Consider the following 23,666-nt stretch of genomic DNA (forward strand, 5'->3'; position numbering starts at 1 on the left):
CCTCATCATCATCATCTTCTCCTTTTCCTGACTTTCCCTTTCCTCCCTTTTTACCGGTTTTGTGCTTGCCTCCTTTTCCTCCGTGCTTGTCCTTTTCTTCTCCTTGTTTTTGATCTTTACCACCTTTACTTTTGCCACCCTTTTTCATTTGTCCTTCCGTCCCTTCCTCATCATCGTCATCATCTTCTTCTTTTCCTGTCTTTCCTTTTCCTCCCATTTTATCAGTTTTTTGCTTGCCTCCTTTACTTCCATGTTTGTCGTGTTCATCATTCTTGTCCTTTTGTCCGCCTTTGTTTTGATCTTTACCACCTTTACTTTTGCCTCCCTTTTTCATGTTTCCTTCTTTTTCTTTCCTCATCATCATCATCTTCTCCTTTTCCTGACTTTCCCTTTCCTCCCTTTTTACCAGTTTTGTGCTTGCTTCCTTTTCCTCCGTGTTTTTCCTTTTCTTCGGCTTGTTTTTGCTCTTCACCACCTTTACTTTTACCTCCCTTTTTCATTTGTCCATCTTGCCCTTCCTTCTCATCATCGTCATCTTCTCCTTTTCCCGACTTTCCTTTTCCTCCCTTTTTGCCAGATTTTTCCTCGCCTCCTTTTCCTCCGTGTTTGTCGTGTTCATCATGCTTGTCCTTTTGTCCGCCTTTGTTTTGATCTTTACCACCTTTACTTTTGCCTCCCTTTTTCATGTTTCCTTCTTTTTCTTCCTCATCATCATCATCTTCTCCTTTTCCTGACTTTCCCTTTCCTCCCTTTTTACCGGTTTTGTGCTTGCCTCCTTTTCCTCCGTGCTTGTCCTTTTCTTCTCCTTGTTTTTGATCTTTACCACCTTTACTTTTGCCACCCTTTTTCATTTGTCCTTCCGTCCCTTCCTCATCATCGTCATCATCTTCTTCTTTTCCTGTCTTTTCCTTTTCCTCCCATTTTATCAGTTTTTTGCTTGCCTCCTTTACTTCCATGTTTGTCGTGTTCATCATTCTTGTCCTTTTGTCCGCCTTTGTTTTGATCTTTACCACCTTTACTTTTGCCTCCCTTTTTCATGTTTCCTTCTTTTTCTTCCTCATCATCATCATCTTCTCCTTTTCCTGACTTTCCCTTTCCTCCCTTTTTACCGGTTTTGTGCTTGCCTCCTTTTCCTCCGTGCTTGTCCTTTTCTTCTCCTTGTTTTTGATCTTCACCACCTTTACTTTTACCTCCCTTTTTCATTTGTCCATCTTGCCCTTCCTTCTCATCATCGTCATCTTCTCCTTTTCCCGACTTTCCTTTTCCTCCCTTTTTGCCAGATTTTTCCTTGCCTCCTTTTCCTCCGTGTTTGTCGTGTTCATCATGCTTGTCCTTTTGTCCGCCTTTGTTTTGATCTTTACCACCTTTACTTTTGCCTCCCTTTTTCATGTTTCCTTCTTTTTCTTCTTCATCATCATCATCTTCTCCTTTTCCTGACTTTCCCTTTCCTCCCTTTTTACCGGTTTTGTGCTTGCCTCCTTTTCCTCCGTGCTTGTCCTTTTCTTCTCCTTGTTTTTGATCTTCACCACCTTTGCTTTTGCCACCCTTTTTCATTTGTCCTTCCGTCCCTTCTTCCTCATCGTCATCATCTTCTCCTTTTCCCGACATTCCTTTTCCTCCCTTTTTGCCAGATTTTTCCTTGCCTCCTTTTCCTCCGTGTTTGTCGTGTTCATCATGCTTGTCCTTTTGTCCGCCTTTGTTTTGATCTTTACCACCTTTACTTTTCCCTCCCTTTTTCATATTTCCTTCTTTTTCTTCCTCATCATCATCATCTTCTCCTTTTCCTGACTTTCCCTTTCCTCCCTTTTTACCGGTTTTGTGCTTGGCTCCTTTTCCTCCGTGCTTGTCCTTTTCTTCTCCTTGTTTTTGATCTTCACCACCTTTGCTTTTGCCACCCTTTTTCATTTGTCCTTCCGTCCCTTTTTCCTCATCGTCATCATCTTCTCCTTTTCCTGACTTTCCCTTTCCTCCCTTTTTACCGGTTTTGTGCTTGCCTCCTTTTCCTCCGTGCTTGTCCTTTTCTTCTCCTTGTTTTTGCTCTTCACCACCTTTACTTTTACCTCCCTTTTTCATTTGTCCATCTTTCCCTTCCTTCTCATCATCGTCATCTTCTCCTTTTCCCGACTTTCCTTTTCCTCCCTTTTTGCCAGATTTTTCCTTGCCTCCTTTTCCTCCGTGTTTGTCGTGTTCATCATGCTTGTCCTTTTGTCCGCCTTTGTTTTGATCTTTACCACCTTTACTTTTGCCTCCCTTTTTCATGTTTCCTTCTTTTTCTTCCTCATCGTCATCATCTTCTAATTTTCCTGACCTTCCCTTTCCTCCCTTTTTACCAGTTTTGTGCTTGCTTCCTTTTCCTCCGTGTTTTTCCTTTTCTTCGGCTTGTTTTTGCTCTTCACCACCTTTACTTTTACCTCCCTTTTTCATTTGTCCATCTTGTCCTTCCTTCTCATCATCGTCATCTTCTCCTTTTCCCGACTTTCCTTTTCCTCCCTTTTTGCCAGATTTTTCCTCGCCTCCTTTTCCTCCGTGTTTGTCGTGTTTATCATGCTTGTCCTTTTGTCCGCCTTTGTTTTGATCTTTACCACCTTTACTTTTGCCTCCCTTTTTCATGTTTCCTTCTTTTTCTTCCTCATCATCATCATCTTCTCCTTTTCCTGACTTTCCCTTTCCTCCCTTTTTACCGGTTTTGTGCTTGCCTCCTTTTCCTCCGTGCTTGTCCTTTTCTTCTCCTTGTTTTTGATCTTTACCACCTTTACTTTTGCCACCCTTTTTCATTTGTCCTTCCGTCCCTTCCTCATCATCGTCATCATCTTCTTCTTTTCCTGTCTTTCCTTTTCCTCCCTTTTTATCAGTTTTTTGCTTGCCTCCTTTACTTCCATGTTTGTCGTGTTCATCATTCTTGTCCTTTTGTCCGCCTTTGTTTTGATCTTTACCACCTTTACTTTTGCCTCCCTTTTTCATGTTTCCTTCTTTCCCTTCCTCATCATCATCGTCATCTTCTCCTTTTCCTGACTTTCCCTTTCCTCCCTTTTTACCAGTTTTGTGCTTGCTTCCTTTTCCTCCCTGCTTGTCCTTTTCTTTGCCTTGTTTTTGATCTTCACCACCTTTACTTTTACGTCCCTTTTTCATTTGTCCATCTTTCCCTTCCTCCTCATCATCGTCATCTTCTCCTTTTCCTGACTTTCCTTTTCCTCCCTTTTTGCCAGTTTTTTGCTTTCCTCCTTTTCCTCCGTGTTTGTCGTGTTCATCATGCTTGTCCTTTTGTCCGCCTTTGTTTTGATCTTTACCACCTTTACTTTTGCCTCCCTTTTTCATGTTTCCTTCTTTTTCTTCCTCATCATCATTATCTCCTCCTTTTCCTGACTTTCCCTTTCCTCCCTTTTTACCGGTTTTGTGCTCTCCTCCTTTTCCTCCGTGCTTGTCCTTTTCTTCTCCTTGTTTTTGATCTTTACCACCTTTACTTTTTTCTCCCTTTTTCATGTTTCCTTCTTTTTCTTCCTCATCATCATCATCTTCTCCTTTTCCTGACTTTCCCTTTCCTTCCTTTTTACCGGTTTTGTGCTTGCCTCCTTTTCCTCCGTGCTTGTCCTTTTCTTCTCCTTGTTTTTGATCTTCACCACCTTTACTTTTGCCTCCCTTTTTCATTTGTCCTTCTGTCCCTTCCTCATAATCGTCATCATCTTCTCCTTTTCCTGACCTTCCCGTTCCTCCCTTTTTACCAGTTTTGTGCTTGCTTCCTTTTCCTCCGTGTTTGTCCTTTTCTTCGGCTTGTTTTTGCTCTTCACCACCTTTACTTTTACCTCCCTTTTTCATTTGTCCATCTTTCCCTTCCTTCTCATCATCGTCATCTTCTCCTTTTTCCGACTTATCTTTTCCTCCCTTTTTGCCAGATTTTTCCTTGCCTGCTTTTCCTCCGTGTTTGTCGTGTTCATCATGCTTGTCCTTTTGTCCGCCTTTGTTTTGATCTTTACCACCTTTACTTTTGCCTCCCTTTTTCATGTTTCCTTCTTTTTCTTCCTCATCATCATCATCTTCTCCTTTTCCTGACTTTCCCTTTCCTCCCTTTTTACCGGTTTTGTTCTTGCCTCCTTTTCCTCCGTGCTTGTCCTTTTCTTCTCCTTGTTTTTGATTTTCACCACCTTTACTTTTGCCACCCTTTTTCATTTGTTCTTCCGTCCCTTCCTCATCATCGTCATCATCTTCTTCTTTTCCTGTCTTTCCTTTTCCTCCCTTTTTATCAGTTTTTTGCTTGCCTCCTTTACTTCCATGTTTGTCGTGTTTATCATTCTTGTCCTTTTGTCCGCCTTTGTTTTGATCTTTACCACCTTTACTTTTGCCTCCCTTTTTCATGTTTCCTTCTTCCCCTTCCTCATCATCATCGTCATCTTCTCCTTTTCCTGACTTTCCCTTTCCTCCCTTTTTACCAGCTTTGTGCTTGCTTCCTTTTCCTCCCTGCTTGTCCTTTTCTTCGCCGTGTTTTTGATCTTCACCACCTTTACTTTTACGTCCCTTTTTCATTTGTCCATCTTTCCCTTCCTCCTCATCATCGTCATCTTCTCCTTTTCCTGACTTTCCTTTTCCTCCCTTTTTGCCAGTTTTTTGCTTTCCTCCTTTTCCTCCGTGTTTGTCGTGTTCATCATGCTTGTCCTTTTGTCCGCCTTTGTTTTGATCTTTACCACCTTTACTTTTGCCTCCCTTTTTCATGTTTCCTTCTTTTTCTTCCTCATCATCATCATCTTCTCCTTTTCCTGACTTTTCCTTTCCTCCCTTTTTACCGGTTTTGTGCTTGCCTCCTTTTCCTCCGTGCTTGTCCTTTTCTTCTCCTTGTTTTTGATCTTCACCACCTTTACTTTTACCTCCCTTTTTCATTTGTCCATCTTTCCCTTCCTTCTCATCATCGTCATCTTCTCCTTTTCCCGACATTCCTTTTCCTCCCTTTTTGCCAGATTTTTCCTTGCCTCCTTTTCCTCCGTCTTTGTCGTGTTCATCATGCTTGTCCTTTTGTCCGCCTTTGTTTTGTTCTTTACCACCTTTACTTTTGCCTCCCTTTTTCATGTTTCCTTCTTTTTCTTCCTCATCATCATCATCTTCTCCTTTTCCTGACTTTCCTTTTCCTCCCTTTTTACCGGTTTTGTGCTTGCCTCCTTTTCCTCCGTGCTTGTCCTTTTCTTCTCCTTGTTTTTGATCTTCACCACCTTTACTTTTGCCTCCCGTTTTCATTTGTCCTTCCATCCCTTCCTCATCATCGTCATCATCTTCTTCTTTTCCTGTCTTTCCTTTTCCTCCCTTTTTATCAGTGTTTTGCTTGCCTCCTTTTCCTCCATGTTTCTCGTGTTCATCATGCTTGTCCTTTTGTCCGCCTTTGTTTTGATCTTTACCGCCTTTACTTTTGTCTCCCTTTTTTATGTTTCCTTCTTTCCCTTCCTCATCATCATCGTCATCTTCTCCTTTCCCTGACCTTCCCTTTCCTTCCTTTTTACCAGTTTTGTGCTTGCTTCCTTTTCCTCCGTGTTTGTCCTTTTCTTCGCCTTGTTTTTGCTCTTCACCACCTTTACTTTTACCTTCCTTTTTCATTTGTCCATCTTTTCCTTCCTTCTCATCATCGTCATCTTCTCCTTTTCCCGACTTTCCTTTTCCTCCCTTTTTGCCAGATTTTTCCTTGCCTCCTTTTCCTCCATGTTTCTCGTGTTCATCATGCTTGTCCTTTTGTCCGCCTTTGTTTTGATCTTTACCACCTTTACTTTTGCCTCTCTTTTTCATGTTTCCTTCTTTTCCTTCCTCATCATCAATGTCATCTTCTCCTTTTCCTGACTTTCCTTTCCCTCCGTTTTTACCAGTTTTGTGCTTGCCTCCTTTTCCTCCAACTTCATCGTTCTCATCATGTTTGTTATCTTTTTCTTCATTTCCACCATGTTTTTCCGTTTCAGAGCTTTGTCTTTGTTCCTTATTTCCCTTTTTCTTTCCACCACCTTTTATTTTTTCTTTGCTTCCTTCTGCATCACTATCATCACCCTCACCATTTCCTGACTTTCCGTTTCCTTTCTTCTGTCCAGTCTGGTGCTTGCTTCCTTTTCTTTTATTACTTTCACCTTTTCCCCTTTCTGATTCATCTTCTTCACTATTTGCATCTTTTGTGCGATATCGTTTGCCTTTTTTGCTGCCTGTTACATGCGATTCTTTATCTGTTACCTCTTCATTCTCATTACTTTCTTCCGAATCAGTGGCACCTTTTTCTTTCTTTTCTCTTGTTTTTCTACTTCTTTTTCTGGATTTGTCAGTTTCTTCACTTGCGATTTCTTCTTGCTTCCCTTCTTCCTCAGTTCTTCCATGCTTATTTCTCTGTTCGCCACTCTCTTCTGCCTCCTCTGATGACTTCGAACTTTTTTGACTATTTTTGTTATTGGAAGCACTGTCTTCGTCATCTTCGGAAAAGGAGTACTCATAACTCCATTCACTAGTATAGCTGCTTGAACTTTTGTGCCTGCTAGCACTGCTTGAGGAATAATCTTCCTCAAACCAATAATAGTATTCTATATCGTCGTCGTTGGATACTTCGTCTGTTTGTTGCAATTCTCCATCCGTTGGCCTTCCGCTTACGGCTGATAGCACTGAAATACAAAAACAACAAAATGTTGGCTTTAGAACAGTGTCAAAGAACACAATTTCTTACCCGGTATTCATTCCTGTAACTACTGATGGTGCATACATACTTCGAAATATAAAATTTTGTAAATGAGAGAATTTTTAGAAACACACATACTTTAAAGCTATTTTTACTTTTTACCCGTGAGTTACTATTTTATGTCGTACTTGAAAATCAAATTTTAAAAAAATATTTGCTTTTAATACGTTAGGTTTTATATAAAACATATACTTAGTACAATCCAAAAGTTCGTGGACAAGTTGTATAAAACCTTACCCTGAATATTTCAAATCACCGAAGCACATCCACCTTAAAAATAGTCGCCTTGAGCGACTATGAACTTCTGCCAAGATTCGTATAACTTTTGAAAGCACTCCTGGAAGCCATTTTTCGCTGCCTCCTGTAAGGTTTCCTGCAATGCAGCTTTAACTTCATCTGATGAAAGATAGCGGCACCCTGCAAATGTTTTTTAACTGCTGGGAATCGGTAAAAGTCACACGGAGCTTAATTATGACGAAACGTAGTGTTATTTGCTTGACATCCAATTGAAGCGTCCATCCTCAACATGGAAGCAGTGGCGTAGCTAGTTTTTGCCGTCCAGGGCGTTCCCTCAATTTGCCGCCCTTTTATTTCGAAAATGGTAATACATTAAACTTTGAAAAGTAGGTAAAATAAAACTAAACACAAAATTTTAAATGAAAAAAAAATATTTTATTTCTCTTTCAGAAGAAAAGAAGGAGTTCATAATCCCACGGAACGTTTCAAAATTTTATTCCAAAGAAGCAATTTTAGGTAGTTTTTAGTAACGTGAGTCGGAAAAAAGTTGTTGGAATTCTCTCCCAAGTTTTTTTCGAAAATTAAAGTGTGAAAAGCACAATTAGGCAGTCTTTGTAGACGTTAAGGTGGAGAAAGTTCGAAGACGGGTACAGAAAACGTTTCGACTTAATTGTGAAAACGCAATTGAAGACTGGAGTTGGCGTTAGAGAAAGAGGAGAATCCTCCCGAATTTCTTCCCTTGGAAGTTTTTCGATACTGAAGTTTCAAAAACACAATTCTAGGCTAAAAATGGGTTCGCAGATTTCCCTCAAAAATTTATCAAAGCAAAATTGAAAACGATCTGTGATAAGGTTAGGAAATTGCGTAGAGGTTTGAGACCACTCATTTAGAAAGTTTTCTGAAATTGAAGCTATAAAAAAACGCAATTTCAGACTATTTTTGGAAGATGTTGGGTAAGGTTGGGAAAACCTAAGGCTGGTTCCTAAACAGGAGTTCCAATATTTTAGGCTGTACGCATTTCTACGACGTTAGGAGAAGGGGCAGGGCTTGTCGAGTACCGCCCTCAGGAATTTGTTGGCTTGGCATAGAAGTTTTAAAAACACAATGTTAAGCTAAACGTAAAGAGCTTGGAGGAAGGGATGGCATTATCTCTCAGTAAAGTTTCGAGATTGATGGTCTTAAAATGCCCTTTTAGACTATGCCCAGCTAGAGTCGATTTTTCATATAGGGACTCTATGATGTGTGGAGGTGTTAAGAGAGGACACGGCTCAGAGGCTCTTCCTGGAAATTTTTCTACATTAAAAGTCGTAAAAGCATTTTTAAGCAACCTTCGGTTACATTAGACAAGGGAAGGGGTTCGGAGATAAGGGAACTCTCCCCTCTAAAATACATGTTAAGCTATGTTTGGTGAAGTGAACTTCAATTTCTGAAAACTTCAGCAGAAGTTTTTCCGAACTCCATCCCTTCTCTAACGTCATCAAACGTGGCCGCCCAAAATTTCATTTTTAAGACATCCAGCTTCAAAACATTTCGTGGGCGAGTTCCAAATCACTCCTTATTCTAGACTTTTAGAAAATTTAGAATTTCAAAGTTGAAAAATTTCTTGGGGAAATATTCCGTACCTCGCTTTTCTTTAACGTTACTAAAGATGGTTGAAATTGATTTATCAGAATTTCAAATCCAGAAAGTTAGCAGGAAAAGTTCCGCATTCCATTCCTCCCACTAAAGTCAACAAAGATGACCAAAATTGCATTTTCACTCCAGCGACTTCGAAAGATTTCCGAGAGAAGCCATTGAACCACCATCACCAAACATCATCCATGATCGTCTGAAGTCGCATTTTTGAAAATTCAGTTTCAAAAATTACCAGAAAAAAGCTTCTCCTGGGGAACTCCACCCCTTCCTCAAGCGTTACCGTAGATGGCCTGCAAAAGCGTCTTTAGCACGAAAATTTCGAAACATTTCGATTAGAAGGCAATAGAACCTCCCTTTTCTCTTTCACCACCAAAGACCGTCTAAAATTGTACTTTTCGGAACTTCTATTTCGAAAATTCCGAGGGGGACTTCCGAATCCCATCCCTTCTCCTAACCTCATCACAGATAGAATACAATGTCGTATTTGAGAATTTAAATTACGAAATTTTTCCGGGAAAGAGCCCGACGCGAACCACCCTTTTCTAACAACCTTTAAAAGCAGGGATTCTTCCTAGTAAATAATGGATACCTTGTGTGCCTAACTTCTTACCGTTACATATCTGGAAAAAACTGAAGGGTTTCTAGTCAGGGGGCTACGGGGGAAGAAACTGCATTTTGTGGTAAAATTATGAAACTTGGCATATTTGTAGACATTGTATACACAAATATATTAGGAAGGGGAGACATTCCAAAATCCCTCCCCCCCCCAAAAAAACCCCCTGGCAGCCATTTTTTATCCAAAACCGAAAATGGCGATTTTTTAAAAATTTTATTATATTTTTTTAAATTATTGGTTGCGTCACTTCAGATGTTAATTATATTTTTTATCGTTTAAAACTCCATTAATCGTCTAATTTCAGAAATAACTTCACAAAAAGGGTTTTAAAAAATCGAGTTTTTTAAATTGTAAATTCTTTGACGTGAATCCCCCCCCCCCATAACGTAATTACTATTTTCTGAATTTGAAGATACATTTTATTAGGGTTATATCAAAGTAGGGTTCCAGTTATCCGAACTCTAATATCCTGAACTGTCCAATTATCGGGCCGCACCTCATTTTATATGACTGAGCACACATAATCGAAATTATTTCCAAAGGGTATAAGAAAGCAAGGACTTGAAGGAAAATGGGTGAAATTAATGTCAAGACAACATAATTCTAATTGAAAGAAATTTAAAATTTAAATCTTAAATTTCTTCTTCTTATTACTATTATTATTATTGTTGCTGTTGTTAATTCTACATTACCCGATTGATCATTAGTAAGCTTTTACTCATCTTATGGAAACAAAAAAACTTACCTAAAGTGTATAATTAAATGTCTATAACTACTTCTTACAAAAAGATTCACATCGATGCAATGAAGATATTATTGATAGAGAAATTTTTATAACTTAAAAATCTGAGAAAGAAAGCACCATCGCAATGTTCAAATTTAGGAGCACCGTATTAAAGCTGGGGATTTTAATGTTAATGTTTATTAGATCACAGCTTTCAACCAACTTTAATACCTGTATTGAAACTTTGAAGGAGTTGATTCTGTGTCCCCCCCCCCCATTTTGTCGATGTACGTATCCTTTTTAGTGATTATGCTTGATGGTTACCAGTTTTCATAAAGATCTTATTTAACCCACAAACCTTCCGAGACGTACACAAAGGCTTCGAAGAAGGAATGTTTTTACTTCCTTTTACAAAAAAGGAAGTATTGTATTCGCGGAAAAAAATTCACTCAAAATTCAGTCTTAGTTTCCATTTTGCTCACCCCCGAATTAATGTTGAGTTTTTTTTTCAACCCGACCACACGCGGATAAGTGCCTAAGAACGTATAGACACCCGAAATATCCATTTTGACACTCCCCGAGATAACTGCAACGACTTTTCTCGTGACGTCCGTATGCACGTATGTATGTGCGGATATGTGGATGTGCGTATGTATGTCGCATAACTCAAGAACGGTATGTCCTAGAAAGTTGAAATTTGGTACGTAGACTCCTAGTGGAGTCTAGTTGTGCACCTCCCTTTTTAGTTGCAGTCGGACGTTCCAAAGGGGGTCTTTTACACCTCTTTTGGGGGAAATCAATGTTAATTTTTATGCAAACTCAAGTGGTTTTATAATTTATGCAAACACTTACAGTACATCGCCAAGCTTTTGGTCGCCAAATTTTGTCACCAACTTGGCGACAAATTTGGCGACTTTTTTTAAAAAATCTGGTTTTAATTTGGCCATTGGTGGTGATAGTTAGAGTTAACTATTGAATCATATTAAAATTGCCAATAATGGGGAAAAAACTTTAAATTGGTGTAAAAGGAAGTCATGTGATGCACACATCAGCTCGTTTGTAAAAAAGACAATGAACATGTTTTCTGTAATTGGGTTGGACCATGCTTACAAGCAAAACAATGCGGTGGTGAAAGGAGACGAGGATGTAATCGGTCTATCATAGATCCAACTGCGTTAAGAAAATGGATATTGGTTGATCTTGCAGTTATCGATTTAGTTACACAATTTAAAGAAGTTACCTCGACTTTAAAGAACCGCTGTATGTGCGCGATGAAGAAATGTTAAGTTTCCAAAACCTGCTTTCAAGAAAGATCTTGAAGAGAAATAGCTGAACATGGAAATCCATGAAATACAACGCCAGCTCAGTCTTTATTCCGAGGACTGCAGCTTCGTTCTTACTAGCACTCATCAGTCCGGAATAGGAAGTGCCTGAGCTGGAGGTTTAAAACCTCTTAAGGAAGCCAAGAGTGCCAATCAAATTGGTAGCTAATATAGAATTAGCACTGACTAGACAAGTGAGCGAAGTTTGTTTGTTTGGCACTCTTGGATTCCTTAAGAGGTTTTCCACATCCAGCTCAGGCACTGCCTATTCCGGGCTGATGAGTGCTAATAAGCACGAAACTGCAGTCCTCGGATGGAATGACTGAGCTGGTGGTGTATTTCTGCCTTCGCTCTGACTCTAGGGCGGTAACTAACTGAAAATGGATATCCATTTTTAGAAACTTCGAATTGTTCTCGTTAGAAACGAATACAGCAGTAGCCGAAGAACTCATGAAAATTGGGAAAGTTGGGAAAAAACTGTTACAAGAAATTCATAGCGAAAAAAAATTGTGACTCAAAAGTCACTTCATATTCACGGGTAGAAAAAAAAACTTTTTTAGTCTTTATTTTTTAGAGAAAAACAAGTAAATCTGTTTAATGAAAAGATTAAAATTCAATGCAGATTCATTTTCAAAGCTTTTCAATATCGTAAATTTAAACCTGTATGAATTTATCCTCTATGAAAATCAACCTCACCCTCCATCGATTTCAATAAATGGAGCTCTTTGAACGGGAAATAAGTCTAGTTATTAGCATTCCTGCTCAATGAATTTAGAAATAGTATTCCTACTGATGAAGACTACTCGCGGGAAGATGAAAACGTTTTGAGAAAGGATGCTGAAGATGAAAATGATGAATGCTAATTTTAGAATATGTGCAGAGCTATATTGTGATGCTATTGTCTATGATGCTTTTATCATCGTTCTCATAAAACGACATAGGATCGAAAATTTTTTGGTGGAGTATCTGATGTCTATTCAGGATACAGACGCAAGATATATCGGAGGAATAGAAGAAAGATATCATTTTGGAGAAAATGGTTTGCTTCCTGAGAACTGGATCAGTTTTTTCCGGAATGCAGAAAGATGACAAAATTGCTTTTCATGATTGCACTGCCTATACCATCTTGTTTTGCTCTTAATGATTCGACGGTGATTTTCCTTGAATACGACAACTCTAGTTCCATCAAATCACGAGGAAGCTCATTGCAGGATCTTCGTACAAATTTTGGAAGCTGCAGAAAGAGGATACAAAAAGCATCTGCGTAAGAACTGTTGTCCCCCGCTGTCATTTTAGACATATCATACGTCCATGAGCTGTATAAAACGAGGAAAAAGAAGATCTGGCTAAAATTTGTAGATGGAAAACACTTTCGACTTATACTAGTCCAAGATTTTGCTGACAAATTCGGTCAGAAAAAAGCAGTGGCTCGAAGACGGTTCCACTCATTCTCAGTATGTGACACGACCTTTTTTTGCAGGTCAGGGAAAAGTGATGATGTGGAAAAGATGGAAAGACTATTCTGATGTTTTGCAGTGAGTTACCGCCCCTAAGCCAGGGCTAAGGCAGAAATACTTAAAATGTATTGTGTATTCTGATGTTATTGGTGTATTTTTATACTCATCCCAACCTCAAAAAAAAAAAAAAAAAAAAAAAAGCATACCTGATTAAAAATTTCAAATATCTTAGCGAATCTTTGCTACTCGTCTTACATGTAACTTCCGTCCGTAAATGAGGCTAGTAAATGTTTTTCCACCAGCAAACAAAGATCAATGAATAACTTATCATCCACAGCTGAAGCCCTTAGGCAACTTACTTACTGCTTATCAAGGTAGATACCAATGGGGCAGTATGCCTAAAAATTTAGCCTGAACTTAAATTCATAATTGGAGTTTACAGTAATTGATGAGAAGCATGTTCTTGATTGTTTGAGTTTGCCCGCAGTTTCAAGCGAATTTACGTCATGCAAGTGTGAAAAAACAATTGCTCTCAAATAGTAACTTGTGGGTGCTTCAAAAATGGACTTATCTGCACAGCGATGTGTAAATACTGCAATGAAAAACGCTATGTATCTGTGTAAATTACTAGTAAATTCCAACGTTTTAAATTACCTTCTATTATATAATCATTGTACGCATCACTTACTCAGATTTGTTATAGTTTTAGTTGTAGTTTTTGTAATAGTGAGTTATATTTCAATAAATAACAATTGTATTAATAGTAACAATATTTTTAGTTTTATTAACATAGCACTAAACTTCTTATTGCAGTTATTAATAATTTATTCCTCTTACATCGTTTAAAACATAGAACAAACACTTCAAATCGTCTTATGAGAAAAAACTAAAAATTGATTTTAAAGCGTTTAATAATAAATTTTGGAGTTCTACGAACAAAATATCCCTGTTCCTCCCCCGCTCATTTTGCTAGTGTATTCATTCTTAAATAACAACTCAAATGTTTGTTTCGAGTTTTGAAAAAATTACTAGCTTTGTTTATGAATTTTTATTTCTAGTTTTATTCTTAATTTTGTAAAAACATATGTTCGGATTTTCTAATGCTTCGGATTTCTGGGGTTCAGATTATTGGGTTCTACTATAAATGACTTGATTTTTTTCAACATATTGCTTTGAAATACATCAAAAAAAAAAAAAAAAAATTCTCAAACAACCTTTCCAGAATTTTTAAAGACTTTAGTAAGTTAAAATTTTGCTTAAAAAAATCGAAGTTTTTAAAATTATTATCAAAATTAGGAGGTTTAAAGATATTTTAATGGCTTTTTACTCTTTAGTGAGCATAATACACCTTACAAAAAAATACAGTGGATGTTTTTCTAAAAATAATTTTAAAAAAATTGTATTGGATTTTTGACCAAAAATGGCCGCCAGGGGGTTTTGGGGGGGATTTTGAAATGTCTTTCCTTCCAAAAATGTTTGTTAATACATAGTCTACATGTATGCTAAGTTTCATGATTTTATCGCAAAATTCAGTTTCCTGCTACATTTTCTACCATAACCCCTCTACTATTCCCGCTAAATGTCAATAACTTTCCTGAAATTAACCTGGAATTCGTCATGAGAGAATCAGGAAGCTTTCCAAGAAAAACTAGATATTTTTTAGTATCAGCTTGGCACCTTCTTTATTTGCTAAGAAGGTTCTTATAACACTTAAGAAAAGTTTGCTGAAGCTGAGGCAGAATTGCAAGCAAATACCGAACAGCTTATTTGTCTGCAATTCCTTCAAAGGTACAGTGTCCAGAGACTATTTCTCCCGCATTTATGGCTCAGTCAATCGAGTCCGTAGGGAACTGCAGGCAAAACACGTCATAAATAAGATGAACATATCTCCTCACAAGTAGCTAAAAATATTTTACATAATGGTGGAAAAACTGAGTTCATGCAACTTGTAGCAATTCCGGAAACTTTTTGCAAAGATATTTGTTTTTTAAAAGAAACTGGTGGAAACTCAAGAAATCCTGGAACATTGCTGGAAATAATCCCTGATGTTTCGAAATTTTTTTAGTGTATCATCGAATATGGTATTTTTTTGCATTTTTGAAACTTCATTTTCGAAAAATTTCTTGGATAGATTTCTTGAATCCCAGCGTTTCCTTGAACGACAGTGTACCACTGCGTAATTACGACTTTAATTTCGAAAATTTTTCAGAAAGGCCCGCTGAAGCTCCCCTCCCTATAACGTTGCGAAAGATCTTTTAAAAATTGAATAATATTTAGAGGGAGAGCCCGCACACTCCCATATCCCTGTTTTTGCCCGAATACAGTTCATATTGCAGTTATTGCGTCGGAGAAAACTGCTTGTCTTGAAATTATTTCAAGAAGCAATGCTGCTTAATTTGATGCACTCGCTTAATTTGAGAAGTGTTAAGTCTTTGGATGAAAATGCCAGATGATGGAGTATACTGCCGTGTGCAGGTAAACGGCAGTATCTGCAGAAATGAGTTTTCGAGATATTTGAAGAAACACTTTTTTTATTCAATACTAACTATAGGAAAATGTTGGAAATAGACGTCTTTTTCGCACCTTTTTTTCAGCGGAAACCGAATAAGCGAGCTTGTACAATAAAGATAACGTACAATAAATGACAAAAATGCAAAAAAATGAAAAATGAAAAATTTGCAGTTACTGCCCTTTACCTGCACACGGCAGTATAATAGTGTAATACCAATGTCTGATGAAGAGTAGCAGAAGAATTTTTGCGTACAGAAAAAAATTATGCTTTCCTGTGCGAAAAACTTATATTTATTGGCCGCCAAGATACACCTTTTGAAGACTGCATATCAGTAAACATAAAAAATTATCCTAGCGTTATACTCTACTATTTTTTCAATAAAGATGTGGAATTTCGAGAAACTGTTTGAGAAATCATAGACGCACTTGCTTAAGCTTCAAGTGCGACCATGGACAGATTTAATGAAATATTTAAGGCTTTTAAAAATATAAATGTATATATTTAATATATGTTACAGATTTTTACACATACATTGAATATACACTTTCTGCCTTTCAATTACCTGTAAGATATTTTAACTATGGGTTTGAAACAGTGCGGTCATCGAGTTTAACTGCAAGAATTGCATTCATTTTAAATCAGTACCAAAAGCCTTTAACAAATTATATGCCTTACAGAAAAAAAAAGAGACAAAAATTCCTCATATTGATGTTATCATTTCTAATTTTTTTTTCATTGATTAAAAAAAAAAAAAACTAGTTGGAAGAGGCATTTTTGTGTTATGCACGAACAAAAGCTACAAACTAAAAAAGCTGTCCCGTTTTTAGCGAAAAATAATAAAAAATAAGTAAATGCAAAAGTAAGATTTCCATACATGTTTCTTCGTTTTAAATGTGCAAAATTAGTAATGTAATTGATATTAGAGTCAAAATTAAAATTAAAAAAAAAAATGTATACGCAAAAGTTGATTTCCTCTCAATTACGCATGATTGATTATTTGCATCGCATGAAGGAGGGAAAGAAAAGAAAAATTACAGTGATATTGTGATGATTTAATAATACAGATAGTTTAATAAATCAACACGTAAGAAACAGAGATAAAAAAATAAATATCGATACAAGCCTGTAGAGTTTCATCAAGTTTTTAATTTTGATTTTGATTTTCTCTGCACTACGAATGATAGCAAACAGCCGTATTTTATTGCTATTTTTTTTTTCAAAAATCAACCGATTTCTTTTTACCCGACTGAGCGTGCGCGTCGCAAAGGAGGGTAATGTGTTTATGAGTCTATGTGTGTATGTTTGTTCCTATGTGGCGTTGAGGAGCCTAAACGCTTTGGCCAATTTTGATGAAAAAGTAGTTTAACAGAATTGGTTTAAATAACATAAATGTCTTTCGCAAACTTATAAAATTTCCTGTGAACGGCATTTGCCTCTTCGTATGTTTTATCTGGGTCTGACTAATTTCGCTCTTTTCTAACCAAGCTCATTTACCTTGAATTTTACTTGGTTAATGTTTAGCTTAGATTACTTAATTTTGCTTATTTAATTTTGCATAGTTTAAGGTAATGCAATATCAGTCGTTAAACATTCAGTATTTCAGTTCCTATAGTCTATCCCAGAGGTATATTCAACTAGATTGTGTTCGAGTCAATCAAATTCTGTCTACCAGTAGCGTAACCAGAAATTTACTTCTTGGTGGGGAAAATAAATTTCTGGATGTGGTAATCTCTTTCTGAAATGGCTTGCGCTTCAAATTATTTCAAGCAGATAAAATGAAGAATTAAAACAAATTCCTGAGCATAAACATGTGTTTTTTTATAAAAGTTTTCTGTATAAAAACGCCATCAAATCCATTATTGAATGCTGTTAGGAATTCAACCGCAATTGCAGCCGTAATTTTATTACGATAATATATATATATATATATAATATATATATATATATATATATATATATATATATATATATATATATATATATATATATATATATATATATATATATATATATATATATATATATATTTATTTATTTATTTATTTATTTATTTATTTATTTATTTATTTATATATATAAAATCTATTTTCAATACTTAGGAGCACAACCACAGGAAAAAAAATTACTAAATGGCATTATAGAGAAACTTTTTCCCAGCATGAAATTTCGAATTTGAAGGTGCAAAATAAAAGAGCAAAGTTGAAAATAAACTAAGAACAATGTTTATGAACTACTGCACAAATGAATCTAATTTTCATTTAACTCCCCATTCATTAAGCCCATTAAATTTAGGATTTTTTGCACCACAGATTTATAATTAAGAAATATTTTCAGAATCAGTTCTTCTTATGTAGAGTAACTCTTAAACGGTCCCCTATGTTTGTATGTGAGCTTCCAACCAAAATGTTGGATCAAAGATGGCCGCCCAGTACTTTTTGCTTTCCTCATATCTATGTCAAAAATCAAGATTTTTCAAATCTGAAAAAAACTTGTGTGCTCTAGAAGTAATGCAGTTTCGATATATACCCTAAAATCACCAATAAAATAATTTAAATTTTTGTTCTGACCTCAAAAATTAAAATTGCCATGTTCTACTTAATATGCAACAGAACACATAATCTAACAAAACAAAGAATTTTTCTGGCATTTTTTAAGCAAATTAAAAATGATGATAATCAATGATTGATACATTCTATATTTATTGAACAATCTAGTAGCTTTTATTCCATTTCTGAAACAAATCATGCTATCTCTAGGTTTACATTTAGAATATAATGTGGAAAAAAGTGCTTTATTAAAGATTTTTCAAAAATCTGTAGCACATTAATTCATTTATTGCAATAAAAACTTAAGTATTACATCTGTTTAAAAACATGTCATACATAAAGAGAATAGTAATGCTCGTAAAAATAACGACAAAAGCGGCATCATCATTCAAAATCATCATCATCATATACGAAACTGCAGAGAAACTGAATTTTATATTTTTTGTAATATAAGGACGATTTTCTCAGTAAAAGCAAGAGAAATTAGCTTTACAATTGTTCGTTAGAAAAATTTAAATATTTTTATTGTTTCATGTTGGAATACAAATCGAAAGTTGTAGCTTAAACTGCAGCAGATTTAACTCGATGAAAAACATAACAGATATTTTTATTAGTTGAAGAAAGAGGAAAATACTTTTTTCTGAGAAACATATAGGTTTCTCTGTTGTCTCACCTAAAGTAACATTTTTTTTAAAGATAATTTTTCGGAAGACAAAGGGAAAATGTGATATATCTGAATGAGCGATATAACGAGGAGCTATCTAACGAGGGATTGATGTGCTAATGAATAGACTCTTTTTTCAAAGGAAATCCAATTATCCGAATTTATGATTACCTGAATTAGGTTTGAGTCCAATGAATCTAGGTAATTGGAGTTCTATTGTATAATAAAGGTATGATTCCACATCTCCATTTGTTGATGCTATTACATAGCTAGAACTAACCTCAACAAATATGGGTGAATGTTTGCAGGTATTTAATTAAAAATATTTTACATTCGTTTGACAAACTGCATTTTCTGACCACGCCTTTTCACAATGATTATGAGTTGAATTAAGTGCATGAAAATATTTTTCACTAGTGCTTTGACAAATGAAATAAGCTTCCCCCCTCCCCTCCACTCTTTATTTGATCTTCTATGCTGAGATAATTCCCTCCTCAATACGAAGCAAGAAGGATAGGCAACATTTTTTTTTTTCGAATTTCAGGGAGGGGAAGATGACGTAATACCGATATTTTGCAACGTATAGACGGTGCGTTTTTTCAATAAGGTGAATAGATGTGAATCGGGACTTCATGAAAAGCAACGCATAAATGTGAAAAACGTAGAAACAGTAAATTCGGGAGTTAATCCGCAATTTTTTTTTTTTTTTTTTTTGCTGCTCTAAAAATCTCATTTTGCACAAAAAATAATTATATCATGCTGTGCCATTTAATGGTTATTGTACAACATGTGTACTGCGACATAAAAAAAAAAAGATTTTTTTTTCTAAACTCTTACACTATGACGCGTCACTCATATGTTCACGTTCAGAGTAAGACACCACACCCTTGCGGGACTTATGCCTCACTTGGCATACGAATAGAATTAAACTGTAAATGCCTAAAATATTATTTACGACGTAAAAACAAAAATAAACCCAATGCTTGTAATGCCGTGAATTCGATAATGTTTGAACTCTGATGATCTGTCGTAGGATTCTAACCTCATTGAAAACTAAATTCATTTGTTTTTCTTATTTTTTACATTTCTGGAATCTTTTTTTTTAATTTGATTTATTTACATTCCTAGTAGCGGCTAAGAGTACTGATGTTATCTTTATTATGTGCTTTGCTATCACCTGTCTAAGACTCGAAATGAGGTATTTCATTTAGGTTCAGGTGATGACGCTTTCAATTACTTAACTTGATGAACTTGCCTCTCCTTGTCTTGTCTTTTTGACACTAGCACTTAACTATCAGCCAATGCCTACTTCAAAGGATCGTAATTATTGTGAAAAAACGAGAAAAATGTTCATAACATTGATTACACTCACAAAACCTGCTGCAGTGATATAAAAGCTGGTAACATAGTAAAACAAGACATGATTATATTAATTCAACTTTAGTAACAGCGGCACTCAGTAAAGAGAAACTGCGGCATGCATACTGGAAGGTATCTCATATTGTACAGTTTGGGATGTGTAAAAGATAATGGCATATTCATACACACAGTGCTCTATACAAATTTTACACCTTTTTTTTTTTTTTTTTCAAAATTATGCATGGTCACGATATTTAGAGGGCAAAACTATTTTAGCTTCAGGTGTTTACATTTTTGGTCAAGAAATCACGCACTTAACTCAAAATAAAGATTTTACACTTAAAACTAATTGTCGAATTGGAATTCAACCTACACAGGTAAAGGAAATCTGGTTTTGCCTACACTACCTACACTGTGCGTTTGATTGCTTTCTATAAATAATTACAGAAAATACAGGGGTTGCGGCATCTACCCTGGGTGCGGCGATATGTCCTGATTTACCCTTATAGAGAGACGCATAAATGATATTTTACTGTACACAAGATTTTTTTCAAAGCAATCTGATGCTAAACTTTGATGCTCTAAAAACATTCTCTTCATTTAAACTAAAAAGTGAAATTTTTTCAAAAGTATGCTGTTGAATAACGTTTAATTTATACGTCAAAGTGGAAACAGGTGTTATCAAGAGTGAGATATTGCTAAGTAGCACTTTATATTTTAAAAAACTTTTCCTTTTTTGCCATCTGATGGTATCTTTGAAATTGTTAATTAAATGGTTACCTATGATAAACTACGTCAACTAATTAAACACTACACAATCTTTGTATCAAATAGTGAATTTATAACTTTGCCGTACATTATTGTATTATACATACAAGATTTAATAGACGTTATTATATTGACTTTTTCTATTTGAACTGGGCCTTAACAATCAGCGTTGGTAATACTATTGCAATTTTCTGGACTTACAGGCCGTGGTTCATCCACCAAAAAAAAAAAAAAACTTTGATACATGTCAGGTGAAATATCAATCAGAAAAGAACGGAAAGTAGTAACGTCATTAATACCTCTCCATTCCACCCAATAGTGAACTTGTCACTATAGTAATAACAAGACTTAAAAATCATTGATGGAGTAAAAATCTTCTACAAGTTGTCAAATAATGACTTTACTAGCTGCGTTGCCCGGCTTTGCACGGTCCACCTCGAAAATAAAAATTATGTCAAGTGACGCGAGTTCAACACTCAGGCTTGAACCAAAAAAAAAAAAACAATCAGTAAAATTTTGCGGCAGATTGCGGAAAAATAACCAAAAAGTCAACATTTTAAATTCCCCGATTACAGGAAAAGCTTTTAAAACAAAAACAAGAATTTTACTTGTTCATATTCGAGAAAAAAAATGGCAACATATTTCATCTTAGTGATTTTCTTCACGCTATAAATTTTAATAAAAGCATTGTTGCGGAAAGTTGAGATGAAGCACTGAATAATAAATTGAATGGAGGAAAGTCTTCGAAAAATAGGGATTTTATGTCAAAATCTAAGTGTTATAATTAATAGTTTTTAATTGATGTCTCCGCTAATTATTATCGGAAGGATATAATAACCAAACATAAAAACGAGAAGATTACGAATCCATCGATACCTGGTTCGATGGTCAATTCCATGTCGTTCGAGAGAAGAAACTTGGACATAGATACATAGAGGACTACACAGATACATAGGTACATACATAGATACATACGCTCAGTTTTTAATTATATAAGATTGGCAGGACTTCCTCTGAGAACTGAAGTTTCCAAAGCCAGCATTGATAATACCATTACTACTTCCCGGGCTTGTAGGCCGAAGTCCATTCACGGAAAGAGCCTGATACATGCCAATGAAATATTAGCAAGAAACATCCAAAATAGACGATGGACAACAAGACCGGAAAGTATATATATAACTAATTTCCCTCCTATATTTTATTAGGAGCCTTAAGGCAAAAGATGTCAATCGCTTTGCTCTTATAGAAAAATTAAATTCGCGTGGTAGGCAATGAAACTAGGTTTCTTCAATGTTAATCAGGCCAAGAAAATAAAGCATAACCCTTTTATGCACTTACCGAAAGTAAGCGAGAGCCAAAATGCCAAATGGAGCAGCATGGCTCGCCGTTCCATCTTGCAAAGCGGTCACTAGAGGTACTGTCAAAGCTGTTCTTTGAGCAAAGTTAAGGGTCTTGCTTAATACATAGATGCCCTTCTGCGATCACCGTTTTTGAATCGTACATTTTTATACCATTGTTGTTTATGAAAAGGATTTGAGGTCGAATGCATGTGTGCACACTTGCAAAGGAAGCTATTTCGTTAATGCGTCCTAATGGGCACGACTCGATGTTGACTTTGGAAAATAAATTTTGTAATGATGTGTAAATTCATTTGCCTTCTCAAAGAAAAGCAGCTTCTTTAGGGACATGACGTAAACTAAACTCAAGTTTGCTTAAACTCGAGAACACAAATGAATTACTAGTTAATGATGGAAAAATATTTCTTTGATCGGCAGCTGCATGCACATGTCTTTCAACGTTCATTCGATTGATAACAAAGTCTGTCTCAAAGGAAACATTGACAAAATTATGTTACGTAATGGACTTCTAGGACAAAAATATTTTTTTCCAAGATGTCACGCATTTTAAGAAATTTGAAATTTTATTTGCGTGTTTAACTGCACTGTGTAGCACAAAAAATGACCGCTGGAAGAAAATACGTTTCTTGTGTTCTTTTAGCCAAAAATCAGAAGTCTAACTATTTCCTGATTACTAAGCACAATTTCCCCCAAAATCTACAGATTTTTTTTTTTAAATACATTTTTACTGTTCTCCAAACAGTGGCCTGCGAGAAAAAATTACATTCCTGGCACAAAAAAATATTACATGAATCCTTTGCGAATTCGCAATGTGTCTTTATTCCTTGTTCAATGTCCTTTTTTGCCTATTGAGCTCTATTTGTAAAAATATATGGATAAGCTCTGTCTAGAGAAGGAATGGCTTTTTTGCATCGCAGAGATAACAACTCAAAAATTTCAGTGAGGTATGGGTAGGTAACAGAAAGGATTTTCGTCGACCCACAAATTAAAGCATTTTTTCATGATGAAGAATTTGCAAAGAAAAAAAATTATCAGAAGCAGAATATGAAGCTTGCATTCAAATCGTTGAGAAATTTTTATGCAAGAAGTGATCTTTTACAAAAATTCAGATTTTTTTAGTTGAAAGAAATCCTATAATTTCACTTAAAAGACAGAAGAAAAGTTCAAGTTTATTGCACCGTGTTATTACTCTTCGCTTTCAACTTTAATTTCAGCTTCTGTATTTTATGAATATGTCATTAAGTTTGGCTGATATTTTGCAACTATTTGTTTCAAAAGCTTACAGCAAATGTCTGGAATACGATAACGCATTATTTCTCTCTTTCGTTAACATCTTCTTAACTAATATTCACATTTCATTTTCTGTATTATTAGATCTTAAAAGTCTCACTTCTGCTAATCTTCTACAAAAACTAATGTCAATGCCTGACAAGCAAAGATTTACCGCCCTATAGCCAGAGCTTAGGCAACGCAAAAAGCATGCACTAAACAAACAGCTCGTTACGACATCCAGAGACTATCTCCATAAATAGCTGGAATTGGTAAACCTCTTCTCAAAGCTGATATTACACTGATGTGCTAAGTTTAAATTTAGGTATCATTAACATTTACTGAGAAGGAAATTTTAGATTTGGGCCCAATTTGTGAAAAAATTTTTAGAAAAGCTGATTTTATAGAACTAAGGATTTGTAAAAAAAAAATTTTTTTCTTGGTCTTGAAAAGAATGAAGTTGATCTTCAGTGGGCTGAAGTGAAATACAGTTTGGAGATTATACGTTTATTTCAGG

The 23,666-nt window shown here is 35.7% G+C and overlaps 1 protein-coding gene across 11 annotated transcripts in view; it reads right to left on the reverse strand.

The window, feature by feature from the left end:
- LOC129234157 (filaggrin-like) overlaps positions 1 to 21,997 on the reverse strand; it is a 36,008-nt gene extending 14,011 nt beyond the window's left edge. For 10 of the 11 annotated variants that reach the window (XM_054868071.1, XM_054868065.1, XM_054868070.1 and 7 more), the window contains exons 1-4: positions 21,861 to 21,997; positions 4,140 to 6,608; positions 2,586 to 3,455; positions 1,014 to 1,715 (exon numbers count right to left, since the gene is read on the reverse strand). In XM_054868071.1, the coding sequence (XP_054724046.1) occupies positions 1,014 to 1,715; positions 2,586 to 3,455; positions 4,140 to 6,608; positions 21,861 to 21,915 (4,096 nt within the window). In that variant the 5' untranslated portion in view covers positions 21,916 to 21,997. Of the gene's footprint in view, positions 1 to 1,013; positions 1,716 to 2,308; positions 3,456 to 4,139; positions 6,609 to 21,860 lie in introns of all 11 variants that reach the window. The other variant, XM_054868066.1, reaches the window with a different exon arrangement.
- Between the last annotated feature and the right edge of the window lie 1,669 nt (positions 21,998 to 23,666).

The sequence above is a fragment of the Uloborus diversus genome, chromosome 1, assembly GCF_026930045.1.
Source record: "Uloborus diversus isolate 005 chromosome 1, Udiv.v.3.1, whole genome shotgun sequence".
NCBI classification, from domain to species: domain Eukaryota; kingdom Metazoa; phylum Arthropoda; class Arachnida; order Araneae; family Uloboridae; genus Uloborus; species Uloborus diversus.